The following is a 19439-nucleotide window of genomic DNA, read 5'->3' on the forward strand; positions in this document are numbered from 1 at the left end:
CAAGGGGGCGCTCTCACGCTCCCTGTGAGTAATTTTGGGGCTTCTGGGATACATAGTTGGAACACAGAAGACAGTAGATCAAACACAACTGAGATCAGAACAGGAAGTGGAGACGCAGGGATGGAGGTAATGTAAGCTAAAAGTTCTAAAAAATTCAATATCGACACAAAATTCCCCCCCAAAAAACTGAGGGATGAAGTGTGTGTCTTTTTTGTGAGAAATCGGTAACTCACTGAAACAGACAGTGAGTCCACCATTGGCTCTTTCATTTATCTGCTTAGGCCAGCCAAGAGGCTAAAGCATGCCGCCAGGTCTTCCCCTTGCGTCGGCATCCACTGGCCAGCTGGATGCAAACAGCGACGACACTTCAGAGACAGACTTTTCTGAATCTATATTATAGATTATATATTATATATACAACATATTATAGATTATATTACTTCTATAATTTGCAGGCAGGCCAGGAGAGGACGTGGGCGTATAGGGGGTCCCTGGCGGCAGTCCAGTTGTGTTGTGCTGTATTTTGTATTTATTTTATTTATTTTACAATAAAATAACATTTGTAATACAATTTTCAGATGTCTTTTATATCATTGAAGGCAAAATTATAACATTAAAATCACTGTTCTGCTTGACAGACTCTCTTTCACGAAAATGCATTTTTTTCAGCTTTCTAGCAAAAAAGTGGTCTTTTTGGTGAAACTAGTCTCTATTCAACTTCAGATAAATCAAGAACGGAACAATGTGCAAACAAACATTTTTTCCATGATGAAATAGAGGGTTTGCTCTTTCATTTGAGCTATTCTGTGTTTTCGGAGTCATAGTACAAAATATTCTGTGGGTCTTGAAAGATGACCCAAAACGGCCAAAAACGCTGGCACAAGGCACTTCCCATTTTATAAAAGGGCTGGCACTCAATGAGTTAACAAAAAAAAACCTTTTGATTATGACACAGCAGTGGCAACTGACAGGCATAATGCTGTGGGTGTATTACAGTAAGACGTCTGATTAACCACATTCTGTCCTTGAGTTTTTTTTATGAAAATGAACATCAGACTTCGATGAGAGCTGTGGGTGGTACAAAAACTTGGAAGCAATTCCATGTTCTAACACAGGTTTGTTATTCATAATGGATCATTCTGTGTAGGAAAGATGAGGTGTGTCTATGATGTGCAAAGACCATGGGTTTAATGCTTAAAGAAGCATTCCACAATCCTTACCTGGAGAAGCCCTTCCCACAGACGGAGCATATGTAAGGCTTGTGGACCCCCCCATCATGGGAGCGGACGTGGTACGTCATGCGGTCCTTCCTCTTGAACCTCTGCTGACAGATGGGACACTCAAACGGCTTCTCGTCAGAGTGCGACAGTTTGTGGCGGTTCAGATGGTATACATCTCTGAAGGCCTTTCCACACATGTCGCAGCCGTGGTTCTTCTTCACAGGTTTCGGGGGCTTCTTGGGGACGCTCTGCTGCTGTTGGTGCTGCATGGGGGTCATGATGCTGGTGCCTGAGGCTGTGGACGTGGTGGCTGTGGTTAAGATTCCAGCCACTGTTGTGACATATGATGGGTTGGCGTTGTTTTCCCGGGGTACCGTGGATATGAGTGGCACCATTGTGGGGGCTGTCTGAGTCTTCTTAGGTCTGGAGACCATCTTGATGCCCGTGTGACAGGACTCATGCCGCCGCAGGTGGTAGCTGTCTCTGAAGGCCTTGTTGCAGTAGCCACAGATGAAGGGCGTCTTTGACTTGGGCTCTTTTTTGACCACAGCCACAGGCGGCCCTCCCCCTCCTGTCCCACTAGCCACATTGTCTTTAAGGAGTTCTGCAGCACTGACGGGGGGTTTCTGGTCCAGAGGGATGGGCAGCACTGGTTTCTGGTCAGGTGGCTCAGATCCAGAGCTTAGCAAAGGCAACAGACTGTTCCCGGCTACCTGGTGCTGGTGATGCAGAGCCTCGTTGGCCTGCTGAAGGACAGATGGAGAATGATACAATCATGTTAATACATTACAGATATCAAATGGAACAGTCAGGGCAAAAAACTGTACATCAGGACAGCAGAAACATCTCCAAAAAAGCAGACTAATGACCTATTTGCACATGATAAGTATTACCTACAGACCTCTGCTAATTTGTAACAGTCCTGTGTTTTATATCCTGTTTATAATGACCATGTCTGTGATTTGCAGAGTAAAACTTCCAGGGCACATCATCTACCATATTTCAGCACACAGAGGTCTACATATAATATTAATCCTGTGCTTTAGGATGGTCATTGTTTTTTTACAGTCCATGCCCTTTTTTGGCTTCTTCTCTGGTTGAAAATGAATAATGGAGGCTGCAAGGGACACTGTTAAAGTTCTGACACATACAGGTTATCGATGATGCTATTCTTCAGTTGATTCCAGTTAATGTTACAAAATAACTTTATTTTACTTATCATTTATTTAAACACCACCGTCGCAAAGAGTGAGTGTGATTACACTGCAATAGCTAATCTGTGCAAGAAAGGTTGTTGTGCATATGAAAAGACCCCAAATGAATAGAGTGCAGAATAATATCCACAGCACCCCCTGCCTAAAAACTTACAAATGATGGGAGGGATTCATATTTAACAAGAGACATTTCGCTCTCTCATACATTAACAGGATGGATGCTCGACTTTCTTCCTCCTCTTCTCTGTCTGATCAGATGCAGATATGCACAGGTGACTGGGGGTTACGCGACCTTGATTCTTAATGGAAGAGCTAGGTTCTCGGTTGTTCTCAGTCTGTTGGTCATGAACAGCTTGCCACAAAACTAAAAATGTTTAAAAATTGTATATAAAGGAAAAAATACTCTGTCTACTAATATTCTGTCTATTGCAAACACTGGTAGAGAGTATAGGACACATGAAGACAACATCAGCTGCAGAATGCAATGTGCACAAATTGCATTTTGGTACGAATTTCATAAAACAAATCACAGTCAGTTTTCACTGCTGCTGTCTGGCAGCAAATCCATGTTTTCCTTCAGAAATGTCAGTAACACTGAGTACATTACAGAATTCACTCATACTGTACAAATGCACCACACCAAACATTGATGTCAGGGGTAATCCACAAATTATCAGAGGTCCACAGGTAATTCTAATCCTGTGTAAATAGAGCTTAAGGCTAATTTAATTGGGATTGCATTGGTGAAGAGCAATCATGATACTGAAAAAAAACTAAAATAACATTTTAGTGGAATCAGCAGGGGCAAACACTTCTGTGGACATGCTTACACACTGAAACAAGCCAAGAAGATACGAAGCTTAAATGAAGGTAAACACACCTCTACAAATTACTCTGTAAATTCCACATGGAAGCACAGATTATTCTACACAGATTTTATGAGTGAGCTGGTTTATTTTGTAGTTAATTAAAATAATCATGCCCGCTCTTTCTTTTAATTTTGTAAACATCTTTGACTGATTAAATGTAATTTTATTTTTTGGTCAAAGCAAAAAGTTTAAGGCTAAGATTTAGGATGTTGCAGGGAATTAAGTAAAAAAAAAAATGCAGAGCCATGTGTTGTGATTAAAGGCAAAGATTGTAAATTTTTCTTCAAAATGGTAACCTTACGAATCCAAATATTTGATTATCTTTTTCTGTTTGTTGAAAAGACAAAATGACAGGGCCTTAAATTCACATTTAAAATCCCCCATATATATATATATATATATATATATATATATATATATATATATATATATATAGAGCACCAAAATTATTATTACTGTATATTCAAATGCCACTGGATCAGTGTCAGACGAAAAATGTACTGCACACAAACCAAAAGTGCCTTAAATAACAATTTCAAGAAAGAGGATTCAAAGTGAGTTATAGGACTGATTATCACAAGCAACATGTTTAGGATGCTTTTCTATCAGTTTGAGATCACTTCTTATTCACAGTGAGTAATTACATTTCACGAGGCACCATTTTGTTTACAAGAGTCACCAAAACTAAAAAAAAAAAAAAAAAAAAGAAAGTTTCTGATAGTTATTTTAACTTTTGATATCATCAGCCAGTTTGACTTCCAACTTCTATTTCTCAAGCATCATAGATGAGAATATAACCATTTTCTCTGCTCAGCTTGATAGAGTCTTTTCACTTTTTATTTTCAGTTTTTAATGCCCGTTTAAAACGAATGGTATCATTACTATTTATGCCATAGGGAATTATCTTATTGCATTAAATATCAGTATTACACTTAATAAGGTAGTTTGGGAACAATCACCTAAAAAAAAGGTTTTATGCCCCTGTTTATAAAAGCTAAGATTATATTGCAGCATTGTATAATATAACATATATTACAGCATTCTGAAACTTATTTTGGGGTTTAATCACAAACTCTAATCCATTCACCTTTACTTCTATTACCCACAAACACACACGAGCACAAATGAACACACACACCTCAACTTGTCAGAAACACTTCACCTCGCCTCCTCTCTACAACTGTGTGTGATCTTTAACCAGTATGATGTTTTCGAAAATTCTTTACAACTCATTAAATGTTTCTTGCGTGTCCATGTGTGACTACTTCAAGGATGAGCCTTGTTTATGACCTAAAGCATGTTGAACAATCCAAACATTGCAGGATGCAGAGCATGTCAGACGGCACAATAACACGTATACAAAGTGTGCAGAGAGAGGTTAAAGATAAATAACGGATTTTATCAATTGTGGTAGGCGGTCTTCTACCATCAGCTTTAGCCTACCTAAATAGGCAGAGAACCATGTCTAAATGCTTTTTCATGCTTTTATTTCCTGCCAGTTTGATTGTTGTAATTCCCTTTTAACCTGCTTGAATAAATCCTCACTTTATCGTTTACAATTGATTGAGGACACCAACACAAACACTTAAAGGAATCATGGTGTTCATGGAATTCTGTAAATCCCAGCTGTCAGTCTATCCATCTATCCATCTATCTATCTACCTATCATTATTTATGCATGTATGAATGACAGGGTTGGAAATTAACTTATTTGCCATCCTACCACATCGGGAGTAACTTTAGGACTGTATCAGACCAACATTAGGTGTAAAGTTGACCTATGCAGTCAAAAAACAGCCTTCCCACAGGCAAATGAGTCTGACATCTGAAAAATTTTACAATAAATAACCAAATAATTATTAAGGAAACCATTTATTGTAACTTAGAACATATTTTTAGTGGGTAAGATTATGTATCTTGGTAGATGTTCTTTATGATGATTGATTGTCCTCCACTGACTTTATCTACTCATTTTCTCTCTTCTCTGTTATTATCCACACACATTGCATGTCTCCGTCTCCTCCTGGTGTCTCTATGCCTGTTTGATCTTTTGTCAATACTCCTACATTAATAAAGGTTGAAGAGTTTTTGTCATAATATTTATATGTGGAAGTTTATTTATGAGCGTAAATAACGATCATAAATATCGCCAGCAGTGTCAGGCGCTATGAGAAATATGCATGCGAGGAAAAAAAAGACAAAAAGGATCATCCACTAGTTTACTGATCCCGAATCAATGTTTTTTAAAACTATAAAATGATCGTCATTGTTGCAGCCCTAATGGTACTGCATAGGCAGCTATTATGTTGCAAGACAGCTTGCTACTCATTTATCTTAGCTCCAGAAAAAAAATGCCATGTATGCATACGGCATGAAAAAATAGATAATGGCATAAACAGTGAATCCTCGACAGCTGAATCCATCTGCAACAAATTCATTTCACCAACTTTTGTCAAAATCCTTATTTCTGACATCAGTTGATACCACATTATATGCCAATGGCCAATGTTTGTCAACAGGGCCAAAAACAGCCGATACTGATGTGAAAACAATGCATTGGTGCATCTCTATTAGGGATGGGAATTCGGTGCTTTTATAGGTACCGACTGAATTCTGCTGGTACTACCAGAGGACTGATTCACGTAAAATCAAACGGTACCATATATGAGAGAGTGGAAGAGTAGGTGATTTTCCATGCTGCGCACAAATGCAGGACTGCATGAACAAGGGCGTAATGGCAAAATACAAAGCAGACTACGCTACATTATTTGTGATGTGTAGTACAAATCTTACTATGGTAATACTGCTAATCTGAGGAAGCAAAGTGATGAATAATGATTCAGATCAGCACTCACTCCCCTCTCTCTAGATCACTGACCCACCTACCTCTCTCTCTCTCCCTCCCTCTCTGGCACTGAAAACTTTACACAGCGTGATTTGCCCGTTCATCATGTGGACATCAACTATGGAATAAAAAAAAAAAAAAAAAAAAAATATATATATATATATATATATATATATAGTGTTTGATGTTGTTTTATATATTTGATACTGTTTTGATATTGAGAAATAAATTTCTAAAATTCAGAAATTTTGAAAATTACAATTATATTTCAGTACTGGTACTGGCCAAAACAAATTTTGAAATAGCAGTGTATTGGATATTGTCAATAATCCAACATCGTGTATCCATAATAAAAATGAAACCAAAGTTATTTCTCAGTCTATGATCCTGCCATCAAAATCTGTAATGGTCACATTCCAACTTCAAGCAACACAGGGCTGCATTGTTGTGTTTCATCTAGAGATAAGTTCAGTTATCTGAATGTGACTCAGTCTAACTCAAGTCTTTACTTACAAAAAGTGCTGACATCAGATTACACCTTCTACACTGATTCAAACCACATGTTGTTTTGATGAAAGCCTGTGGCGCAGGTGTTTCGCTGACAGATTCATAAAAAACACTAAATCTTAAATATTGGAGTCTGAACAGCCAAATAAAATGTAGACAATAAGGAACTAAAATGTGGAGATTAAATAATGAAAGCAGTGACAAGCACAGAAAACGTAACCTATAAAGAGTGAGCATTTGGAGGACATATTAAGTCTGCAGCTGCTGGCAGGCATTGTGTGATTGGTCATGGCTGAGCCCCAGTGGGACAGCACCAACAGAAGGTGGTGGGCCTGTATGAATATTTAGACCAGGGAGAAAGTAGAGATCCTAGATGTAAGCAGTAGCTTTATAACAGGTCATCTGAGCAACATGGCGATGCAGAGAGCCTTGTTCTTTTCTGTAATCACCAGCGGCCGGGTTAAAGACCTGACCCAGGCCTTTCAGGTTCATCCAAGCATCCCAGCCCAGTCAGCCACAAGGGGGGTCTGAGGGGGGCAGGATCCCAAGTGCTGCTTCTTTCCCCCACTGTGTTCCTTTATGGACGACACAAATCCAACCACTGATGCACTTATGGCCCTCAGGGGGCTGAAGGGGGGGTCCTTTCAGCTGCTGGACACTCAGCGCAGGCGGCCATGCTGTGTGTTTGAGCGTGCTGCTGCAGAGAGTTGGGGGCCGTCACAGGTTGTCGACTTGCTTTTATATCCTCCACACTGTAGCAGCACGCAGACTACAATCATTACTGCAATTAGCATTTCTGCTAGCATGTGTGTGTGCAGTCAAAGACAGGCACAAACAAGCCTGCTGTTCCACCACACTGCTCCCATGTTTGAGTCAAATCTGTTGTGAAGGCCGAGGGCCGTCCAAGATAAATACAACTAAAAAAAGAGTCATGGAAATTAACAAGGAATAGTACAAATACAACTAATCCCGTCTTTGTTTGTGTCGATGCAAGGCAGCGTTTGGATTCACCGTGACTGAGTATGTCTGAGAGACGCCATTATACACTGTGCAAATAGAAATACTGACGAAAACTGGTAATACTTAAAGAGAGTCATCAGTTAACTTTCTGCTGTCTGGAGAAACATTTTAACAATTTTAAAAGCCTGTTTTAAGCAGAATTGTGTCATTAAGTCTCCAATTATCTTTGTTGGCTGGAGAATGGTTTAGATATAAACAACATTTTGGGGCCCCTCTCCCCAGCCTGACAGAGCCTCAGCTTCATGGCATGAGCCCCTCTCCTCCTCAGCAGCTCCAGGTACTTTGACACAGCACTTTACTGTCAGAAACACCAGTTGTCAAAATTTAATGTTTTTAGTCTTTTTCTATACAACATACTTCAAATAAAACTAGTAAGATGTAGTTTTGTACAGAAAAGTACCAAAGTTTATAAATATGAAGTCAAATCTTCAACCAGAAGCTGTTACAAGCAGATAAAGTGAGAGAGCTCAGCTGTGGCAGTTAAGTAGAGAGAGGGTGTGGCACTAGTGACAAACAGAAGTGGTGATAAAGAGAAATCTTTCCAATTATTTAACAGTGGATAAACTCTGAAGAACTAAGAAACTCACAGAAACCTCCACACAAATGTGCAGGAAGTTGCAAGATTTTGTGGGGCTCTCCTTACTGCCCATGGTGTCTCTCTGCTCTACAATCCATAATAGAAAAAAAAAAATATTGCAAACTTTTTTATTCCTTGGTTGGCAAATGTGTTTTATCTGGTCCCTTGGGAATCTCATTAAAATGCAAACATCAAAGTCTGTGTTTTCTGCAGACAGAAATTCCTCATTCCTGTTCAAAATGGTAAAACGTGGAGAGCTCACTGAAAGAGTCTGCATTAAAGCACTTCATGATGCTGGATGGTCTCTGAGACAGGGGTCTAATAAATTTGTTAAGCACTGTACATTAGCATGCACATCTTTGAGCCCCAGTTAAGAGACTTAAAACTTATTTACCAGCCAGGGAATGAGATCATAAGGATAGAGGCTGTGCTGGAGGGTAAAGCGGAGCAAGGCCCGCTGCATGCAGAAAAAGGTAACTATGTATTCTGCATCAAAACAACAAAATCCCATAATATCTTCTTCTCTCTATCACTGCTCTGTTTTAGCAACGGGACATCGGCCATGGCTCTCGTTTGATCGCCCCTTGGTACATATTCTCTCGCCCTCTCTCCTTTTTGGGTTGAATTGTGTGTTTTTTTCCACAAAATGTCTCTACTTTCAGTACTACTGAACACAAAACTAACTAATATTATATTGTTTAAAGCACATGGCATCAAAAACCTTTACATCCCACAAACACTGATACTCATAAATGTCCTAAATAAGAACATCAGAAAATCCAGACAGAGCAGATTTACTGCTTGCACTTCTGTTGGATTAACGACAATTTTGAGGAAATATTTTTGGGGTTAGATGTTATTTTGAAGAAAATCAAAATCCTTTTGCCTTTCATTTCTATTAATACTGCATCCAATCTGGTAAGCTTTCAGTGGCCCTTTCTACTGCGCCAATTGGCATAAAAAATACTTAAATTACCCAGTGTTGTTGTAATTTTGTTGTCATTGTATTGAAACAGGTGTTTACATCGGTGTTAACAGCCTACACACACAGTGTATGAAAAACCAAAACTGGACAACAGAAGGTTGGAAAGACATTGCTTGGTCTGAAGAGTCTTGAATTCTGCTGCTGAATTTAAAAGGTGGGGCAGAATTTGGCATAAACAACCTGAAAGTCTGCCAGACCACCAACAACCATTGCACATTCAAATTCATTCCATTCACATTTCTTCCCTATTCCGTCAATTGTCTTGGCCATGTCTACATGACTAAATGAGCTGGTTGCTGCCATGTAATTGGCTAATTAGATAAGGTATGCCAAATAATGTACATAGGAAGTGTATGGTTAGATTACAAACTCACAAAATTTGTTTCAATTGCAGTATTTGACAACTGTCTTTCTGTATAATTATTTTTCATTCCCATTTTATCAGTAAATTCCCAATAGCCTATGACTTTGAATGTTAATATTACCAGATTTACACTATACCATCTAAAACACACATCAGGAGAATGTTATTATCAAGCTGTTGTTTACTTTAATGGCCATGACAGAGAGAAAACTGCTAAAGAATTGTTTAATGTTTAATATTTACACTAACTTCTTTTCACGACAATGACGCCAAATACATTTGTCCTTATGACTCTGTTTACAGAGTGGCGCAGGAATGAGTCCTAAAACAGAGAAGTAAGTTAGCATTTGATCACTTCCTGTTCCCCTGTCCGACAGCCTATGGGATTTTGACCGGGTTTTTCGTTTAAATCAACGCCCTATGATTTCCACGTTAACGGAATCGCGGACGGAATAGTGGAATTGACCAATAAAAACGGAATCTACTATTTAATGCGGAAATCACGGAAATTGAGAGAATTTGACTGAAATGCTGTGAAATGCTGAAAGAGAAACATATATTTGGGGAATATGTTCCGGGGAACACTAAAAGTGTGGCACAACTTGTGCCCTACTTCACAAACACTCACCCCGCCCCCCCTCCTGAACAATACAAAGCATGTCAAAGAAGCTGCACGAAACACTGTAGTTCACGTAGTTCAACACGGGGCAGTACCATGTGACATAATGTTGCACCTTTAAGAAAACTCATCCGTGCTACGAGTTATTTCACCTCACCACACCAGAGAGTCACGGAGAGAGAGAGATGCGTCTGCGCAAGGCACACTGCTGAAGTCACAACTTGAAGACCTACTCACCCCTCGGAGGCTTCAAACTCAAGATTTTATGAAGTCCTGTGGTCTAAATGATGTTACATTTGATTTTCTATTAGCTTAATAATTCCTCCTGTAGATAGTGTAGTTCCCTTTGGTTGCCTAACAAGCCAATACCTGTCTGCATTTACGTATCGGTCTGATATGACGCAGACAGACAGACAGTAATGTATGGAGGCAGATGAGGAGAGAACTGTCTGGAGTAAAAACACAATGCAGCATCAAACTGCATGGACTGTTACAGACTGAGAGAGAGGTTAGGATGTAATTATACACATGGCTGTGTCTTCAAATGTTGGAAATATCTGACTGTTACACTGGTTATAGTTATTTTTAATCCAGGTTATGCAAACAATGGTTCCTGGGCCAACTGTGGCCCTTTTCAATAAATTTAAGGTTATTTCTATTTAATTAGTGAACATTTTACTCATTTTTCATAAACAGGACACTCTTTTTTTTATGGATAAATTAGTGAAAAGGTTAAAAATGGAATTCCAAAAAATCAAACGGAATTTGGCAAAAAATAAAACTGACTCCTTAGGGCCCTATTAAATGTCTGAATTAAGGTCTGTATTGAACACAAGCTACAGAGATTTTAACATTTTTTCTATGACATAAAATACATCTGCATGGTGCCCCACCTTTGAATTGTGTATCTTCTTGCATCTTAATAAAGGTGGTTGCTAAAGGGCAGCTAACTAGGACTGCAGCTTTGTTGGGACCATATCTGTCATAGGGGAACAACTGGGCCTGCCAGCCCCTTGTATCCTCGGTTGATGATGCTAAATTCAGTTAAACATGTCGTACTTCAGTGTAGCATGAGATTAACTTTTTACTTTCGTTACTAATATTTACGAACCAAAAATGATGCTTATATTATTGATCAACAGGGATTATCGAAATGAACAAAAAGTGCACATTTCATAAACTTTTATTGAACACAGATATTATTTTCAGCAATGAGGCAAAAAGAAAAAAAAAAACACTGAAAAATCCAATAGGCTTGCTGCCAAGGGAACCCATGCAATGCTAACCTCTGGGCTTACCAACAAAATTATGCCATGACATTAAAAACTTGAGTTCTGTTTGAGAAAAGAAACCTTTGCTATAGCTGATTTTATCTGCAAAGCCTGGGAAAAAAAGGCAAAGTGTATTGTTTACAATTGAGCTGGGAAAAGATCATGCAACTTTGTAATTGTTATGAATTTATCTTTTTGTAAAACACTGCAATTGTGTTTCTGTTGTCTTATAAACCCATGAGGGTTGGGCACTTTTTGTGCATGACACATAAATAAAGTACAATCAGTCAATCAATCAGTCAAGCACCACTCTAGCACACCAGTGATGAAATAACTGCTCCTTAAAAACAGGGGATGGGTATCAAGTACTAAAGCACTTGATGTGGCTGTCATTATTTGAGTAATGTTTCACAAACACTGTTTCAGACTACAATATATCAACTAATGTAGCATTACACGTTCAACAAAACTTTCTTGGTTCATCTAACTGTATTTACTTGTACAAAAACCAAGAAAATATTGATAAGCATAACACAGTGGCACAGTGACTTTTCTGCTCTGGCTTTAATAATACTTATACTAATACTCACTGAGCAAGCTGGGATCTAAACCCCTACTTTAACAGTCAGCAATGCGAATCACTGAGCTACCCAGCCACATCCAGGACAAGCTATAAAAAAGACGAACTCAAAGTTAGCCCTGTTAGTACAGTTTAGCACTCGTCATAAGTGATACTACCAGAGCGAAGAGGATTAGTCAGCCAGAAACATTACTGGTGACTGGAGATATGCTCCAATCAAGTTTTGTGAAAAGAAAAGGCTTCTTCAAGTCAATGGCTAGTGGTGAAAAGATTATCCGATATGGATCGGTTAACCGATCTTGATCTTGAGCCTTGGATCTGTTAAAATGTGGCACGAACCAGTCTTTGGACCGGTTCATTCATAGCCCGTTCTGCCATGCCCTGGCTCAGCGTTTGTAATCTTGCGTGACCCGTGATTACCTTTTACCTTTAAATGAGTGTTCTGTTCACTGTAGGTGCTCGCTAGGTTGCTGGGTGTGTTTCACCAATCATCACCTTAATGTCCTTCAGTTACAGTTCTACACCTCAGGAAAAAGTCACGGGGACTTTATATGAAGGAAGGATGACTTTTAAAATGTCTGCCCGTCTGAATGCTTTGGAGAAAAGCGATTATGAACTAAAGCAGTTCATAAATTTCACCTGTTAAGATGGCAGGGCTAAAGTTTAGCTAAGATGCTAATGCTAAATGTAGCACAAACAGGCTCGAACTCAGGGTCCAAAACTGACTTTTTCACTTACCAGCCAGGCTGGTGGGTAAGTGAAATTTTTTACCAGCCAGGCAGATATTTTACCAGCCAACCAAATAAAAATTGCTTTTAAGTGTTGTAGTTTGCTATCAGTTTTATCTAACATGTCATTTGGGTCTTGCATGCGATTCTCAATCAATATTTTAATAGTATGCACTAATACTAGCAATAATGTATGCTTAAAGAGACCAAAAGTGGGTAAAAAGACCCTTATTATGTGTAGAACAACAAATGAACTTGCTTTTGTCGATTCTTGTTTTTATAACGTGACAATTCCAACCCTCCTTTATCTGGGCTAGGCAAAATGACTCAAGAGATACTCTGGCAGGGTGACTTTAAATTTTATTTTTGGTTTATCATTTATTTATTATTCTATTTTTCTTAGAAGTTTAGTTTTCTTACATTTGGTTTAGTTTTAAACCTTATGGTCCACTTAAGAGCCTAAAACAAATCAATTTTTTTGTATACAGTCTTCATTAACAACGTAAGTAACCAAATAAGTGTAAATGTTGAGCCTTAAGTGTTTCTACAGATATAGCCTTTTGTAAATGATTTATTTTGAAAGTTTTGTATTGATTTAAGCTAAAGTAACTTTACTTCCTGTTTAACAGTAGCAGACTTTTACTTTGAAAGCGCCAGAAAGGAAGTGACTAAAGTAACACAAGGTGACTTGGCTACAAGGAAAAACTTAATGGAGCAACGTAAATAAAGACAGCTACGGTAGAAAGTAAAGACCTAGCACCCCTTGTGCAGGCATTAAGCTCTTACGGTGAATTTTTGTGCTTCTGTAACTTCTGCAACTACAATTTGATTTTGTCAAGTTCAAATAAACCACGAAAATCATCAGTACGAGAGTCAACCATCATTCATTCAGGAGGGATGCTACAAACAATCTAAATGGACCAAAAAGAGACAATAGAAAAAACTATCTAGGTGCCTTCTCAGCACGGTTAATCTGTAGTCTGGACATGGAGGCATGACATCTCCTGCTCTGACCACAGCTGGGACTGCACAACAACGATACGTGCTTTCATGTCAGTCTTCAAAAGTCTCCAGTAACACCAGAAAAAGTCGCTAGATTTGTCACTAGTCGCTAGAGGGGTCTGAAACTCACTAAATATAGCGACAAAGTCGCTAGGTTGGCAACACTACAAGGAGGTACGGCTACAGTAACAACCAGCTATCTACCATGGCGCGCTGTGAATGACGTTATGACTGACGCACTTACGTGACCAGACATCGTCTCGGCCTGAAATACACATTACTCTGCCAGGAAACCAGCCGATACCAGCATCGTTCTCCAGTAACAAAAAAAATGAATTTTTCGCTGGTAAAACAAATAACTCGCCAGAGTGGCAAGTGGTCTTAAAAATTTGCCAGCCAGAGACAAAATCTACCCGTAATTGGCGAGTGGCGAGTGTTAGTTTTGGACCCTGCCCAACCATAAACACTTTCCTGAGTTAAAACTTGGACAAGTCTTCAGTTATCACCGTATCAACAGCCCCTTTATTTGCCGGGTTTACAACCGAGACATGTTGTTGGGAGTGACTGATTTGATGACACAGGCTAATCAATACATCTGAGCCACTGATATGATATTAAACAGAGAAGACTACAAACAGCTGGAGATGAGCTGTTCTCTAGTGTATTCATTCAAGAACAAAAGCATAAAGAACGGTCAGATACACAGAGAAAGGAAACAATGATGTTTTTGTGACATGTAGACTGAATACTCACACTAAGAGGAATTGTGAAAGAAAAAAAAGGATAGAAACCTGCTGTAATTTGCCTGTTTTAAATATTATTTTAACCCCTTTTTCTCCTGTACTAGCAGACACATAGAGCTCTGTCTATCCAAATCTCCTTGTGACTTTAAATTCATTTTAATTTGTGCTTCTTGGAAAAATTTTATATTTAGTTATGTGCTGTTACTGGGATTAATAATGCGAAGGAAGTTCCAAGTATAGAAAGACAAACATGTACCAGTAAAAACTCATTTTAATATTTATCTCCCAATTTAATGTCAAAGTAAGGCACCTGGGTGTGATGAAAACTTTGACATACTTTCAGAATGTCAGCACAGGAGGCCTGGCATTTAGTCTGTTTTTTAAATAAGATCAAATTAACTAAGATTTTTATGAATTATCTTGTTTTTCCCTTTTTGCTAATTTTTGTTAAAGCAAAAAGTTATTTTGATTCTATAATGAGATTGTACTGGATCGAATCAGATTGAACTGAACCAAACAGAATCGTTCTGTATTTTAATAAATCGGCAGTTAATCGAATCGTAGTCTGTGAATCGAGATTCGAATTGAATGGTCTTGAAAAGGAGAGATTCATACCCCTATCAATGGCATTTGTTAAACTGTGGTAAAAGCCATCTTCACAGCTACAAGAGTAGGGCAAATTAAGTGTGTCACTAAACTATCTGTTCCTACAGACTCATAGACTGATCTTCCCATGGAGCCATGTCATACTGTTAGCTTTCTAGTCACAAAGTACTGTGGAGAGGTTGACAGCAATTAAGGAGTAGAGTTTGAACTGTCTTGGTCATACCACAGAGCTCTGTGTTGAAGTTTGATATATTTATACATTTCAGGCACAGCTGATAAACTTCAATAACATTATCATCTCAATACTTTATTCAGAACCAGATTCAAACACTCATGAGCAGCACACAATGGAAAAAATTTGCCACTGGCAGGTAGCATGTGTGACACATTTTTAGGATAAAATTAGCAAGATCTAATTATCATCTCATTATTCTTCGGAATAATAGATCATTTGAAATATGTTTAAAAGGATCTAAGCAATTTTTACTTCCAGCTGATCACTTATAACAGAAAAGGTGTGATCAGATTACTGAAAATAGCTATTTAATTAATAGCAATATAACACACACTACATGCATGTTTGAACCTGTTGTCAGATCCTGTTCAAGCTTAAAAACACCACTGCTGTAAAACAACACAACTTTACTTTCAACTGCCACACCACAATAATGCTAAATAAAAGCTTTTTTAACAGGATATTAGATACATTTTCTTCATGAGCACGGCCAAGGTCCTGAACAATTCTGTATCAGCTCAATGACTGGCACAGACTGTTTCTTACTAATGCAAAAATACATTTAAAAGGTTGAGCATCTCTAAAGCAGAAGAAAAAACTTTTCTGACTATTTAGCTGTTTCTACACCCTGGGGCACTGCTACAGTTTAGCGACTCCAAACTTTGAAGATTTTATATTCAATAGTAACAACATTGTGTTCAGTTTTTTGAGATCCTTCAAGCCAGAAAAAAATACTAGGCTTAAATCTCCCAGTCAGCAACTAAGTGATTTAAGAACAGATCCTCCCTGACTGCTGTTCGACTGATGTTATAAATCATTCTCTATTTAGAGTAGCAGGAATACAGTTTATCCGATCTGCATAGATACAAGTCTGGAGCATCACTTCATTAACAAAAAGGGGGATATTAATCTAAAAATTCTTTTACTTTACAAAGTGCTGACAAATGTTTTAAAGCAGTAAAATCTGTGGAACTATAGTGATCAATGGTATAAAAAACTACTACTTAAAAACATTGCACATTTTTATATCTTAACAGAGGTGTAGGAGAATGAAGGAAGTTTAGGACTGGTTATTGTTTGACACACTATTATTGTGATACATTGTCTTCGATTCAACTTTGAATCCACCATACACTGTAACATGTTAAATATGAAATAGGTTCTTTTCTGTGATTTACAGAGTTGTCAAAAACAAGCTGTTCAGCCTTTACTGGTGTTTTATTTCTTTCTTTAACAAACTGTCCCATTAGATTAAGTTTAAACATTGGTTGCTGTAGGATTGTCACAATACCACAATGTCAATAGTTGTCATTTCTAGTGCTTTTTTCATTTTATCTTGATGTTTCCATGAATACTGAAAATATTTAGCACACAGAGCTATTTACAGAAAATTTTAGATACTACTGAAGGGGTAAGTCAGCTTCGGTAGCTCATCAACAATATGCGGGTTGTTGATGGGTTGCAAACAATTAGGTTGTGGGCACTGCCAGTGCAAAAACACAGCTATTACAGACACAGGCCTTCAATCTTTGCTATTATTGGGGGGGGGGGTTCAAACATTATTGGTACCTGTGTAATACCACGGCAACGAAAGTATAAGTCATAGACAGCCAGTTCTGGATAAATAGTAGTTTTTAATAATCAAAAGTTGCTGGCAAACTCCTATTTACTGTGGAAATTGCTGAACTCATTAGCAATGGGTAAGAAAGGGTAAAGCTTTCACCCACTTGTCAAAGTCTGCAATGATTTTAGTGCACTTATCTTTGTGGTTACAAGTTTGACTTGAGATCAAAAGGTTTTTAAGGATTATGAACTTTTTTTGACACTATTCATTAAAATAACAGATTTCTCTCCCCAAACATGGCCGGTTTGACAGTATTCAGGGGTTTAACTGCATTTTTGAAGGTTTCATTGCTTTCCAACGCCAGTCTTACCAAAGACACAGTTCTGTAAAGATTCTGCTCGTAGTCGTTAAAATCACAGATTGGATCGTTTTCAATCACGTGGAATCAAAAAAGCATCAAAGTTATAAACATTTTGACAGTCTTAGGACGGTGTAAATGCTCTAAAGTGTCAGTAGAACAGTCCGATGAAATAAATATAACTAATAATAACTTAGAAAGCATGCCAGTGTGATGGTATATGCTTTAATCGCTCCTGTCCGCGTGCTAGTTAGCGTTCAGTTTGCAGTGTTAGCATTAGCTCCATCATTATTGTCGGGCGGTTGTCCAGTATAAAGTTACCGTATTCAAACTGTTATTTATGAGCAGAGGCCTCATTACATCCTACATCTTTGCAGACAAGTTAACTGTATCAGAACCGAGAAGAGACGCTAACGAGGAAGGCACAGTGCTAAGCTAACAGCATAACTTAAATTCAACTGAACTAGCTCACCATGCTAGCTAATTTGCTAATGCGCGCGCATAAACAGTAGTAGCATTTAATTAGCCTAACGGCGAAATAAAAAACCATTTGAGACGTTTTCAAATCACAGGCTTATTGGATAAAGGAATCAAGTGAACGCAACAATAGACAGAGAAGTCTGCTTGGGCCTATGTGGAGACACAGAGTCGGAGGTGTTGGGTTTGATAAAGCTGGTTAGCACTGAGCTTAAGCAGCCAACATAGCGGAGCTAACTAGCCATCATGCTAAAGCTAACACCTTTGTTTAACTCTGTTTGATTTTACAAAGTGTGAAAGTAACGTTTGAATCACTTTAAACACTGCGTTTACAAAGCGTTCACGCAGTTTCCCACATTAGTGTGGTGTTATGGTACTTACTTGAAATAAAAATGTACTCCAGCTCGGCTCCATCGCAGCTCTCTGGAACACAGCGGCTAAAATGAGCAAGGAAACTCCGTGAGAGAGAACAACAAAGCGGCCAAACACGAGCTACTGCATCCGGTAACCCGGGGCTCAGAAGCAGTCTGACCTACTGGCTTTATTTTCAACAGTTGATATTCTTTAATAGCTCACATATTTTTCTATCAGGCACTATCTGGCCGACTGGTTTTATTTTAAACATATATTATTTTAAAATATGTCATTGGAATTATTTTATTAGAAAGCAGTTTTTAAAAATTATCATTCTTAGATTACTGTAAGGCATGAATAAAAACAATGGATGGAGAAAAAACAACACAAACATCCAATCTGAAAGAATAGCCCATCACTGAATCAGTTTCAAGAAATACTGTAAAAATGGAATAGGCTTTCAATAAAAATTAAAATAATCCCATACTAATGGCCAATGGCAATTTAATGCTTAGTCCCTTTTATTAGTCTGGTGTTTCTGCACGTTTAAGGAGGTCTCAGAAAGTGGCCACTATGTATTTATAACAGATCAAAAACAAGGAAAAAGCAGCCGCATTAAAGAGTTACTTCAACATCATTTTCAGTTCTTCAAAACTTTTTAATACCACGTGTTCTAAACAAAATATTTGTCACTTTAATGATCAACAGTGTCAAAAAGTAACAAGCCTTCATAAAACCTTGGATCTACAGTCCAATTTGCATGTTTATAAGCAGGGACTGCAGCTGCACGGTGGTGCAGTGGATAGAACTGTCACATCACAACAATTAGGTCTCTGGTTCAAATCTCCATCCAACAGTGCCTTTCTGTGTGGAGTCTGCATGCTCTTGCCAGTTACTCAGGCTTCATCCCATTACTTCTAAATTACCCATTGGTTTAAATGTGACAGCTTGTTTGTCCCTGTAGGTCCAACCTGTGGTTGACTTGCAGCGAGTCCAGGTTGAATCCTGTACAATGACAGCCTGGATTGGTTCCCACTCTCCTGAAGTGGTAAGTGGTAATGGATGGATGGATGGAGAGATGGAGGGATATAAAACAAGTATCAATATCACTGAATTTTTAGAGGAATAATATCAAAAATTGAAAATACTGTTGTCTTGACAAATCTGATCTGAATAGAACCATGAATCTAACCCTGCCCTTCTGCCCATCTCACAGACACATCACCCATAAAGTCAGATATGTAACCTTTAGTTTGTCCTATTTAAAAAAAAAAAAGCAAATGTTGCACCACAGTATGCAA

General features: G+C 38.3%; 1 protein-coding gene across 3 annotated transcripts in view; it reads right to left on the reverse strand.

The window, feature by feature from the left end:
- LOC121518816 (vascular endothelial zinc finger 1-like) overlaps nt 1-18298 on the reverse strand; it is a 29070-nt gene extending 10772 nt beyond the window's left edge. For all 3 annotated transcript variants that reach the window (XM_041801471.1, XM_041801464.1, XM_041801456.1), the window contains exons 1-2: nt 18166-18298; nt 1221-1966 (exon numbers count right to left, since the gene is read on the reverse strand). In XM_041801471.1, coding sequence (XP_041657405.1) covers nt 1221-1966; nt 18166-18198 — 779 coding nt within the window. In that variant the 5' untranslated portion in view covers nt 18199-18298. The remainder of the gene's footprint in view (nt 1-1220; nt 1967-18165) is intronic.
- Nucleotides 18299-19439: the final 1141 nt, after the last annotated feature.

The sequence above is a fragment of the Cheilinus undulatus genome, linkage group 2 (assembly GCF_018320785.1).
Source record: "Cheilinus undulatus linkage group 2, ASM1832078v1, whole genome shotgun sequence".
NCBI classification, from domain to species: Eukaryota; Metazoa; Chordata; class Actinopteri; order Labriformes; family Labridae; genus Cheilinus; species Cheilinus undulatus.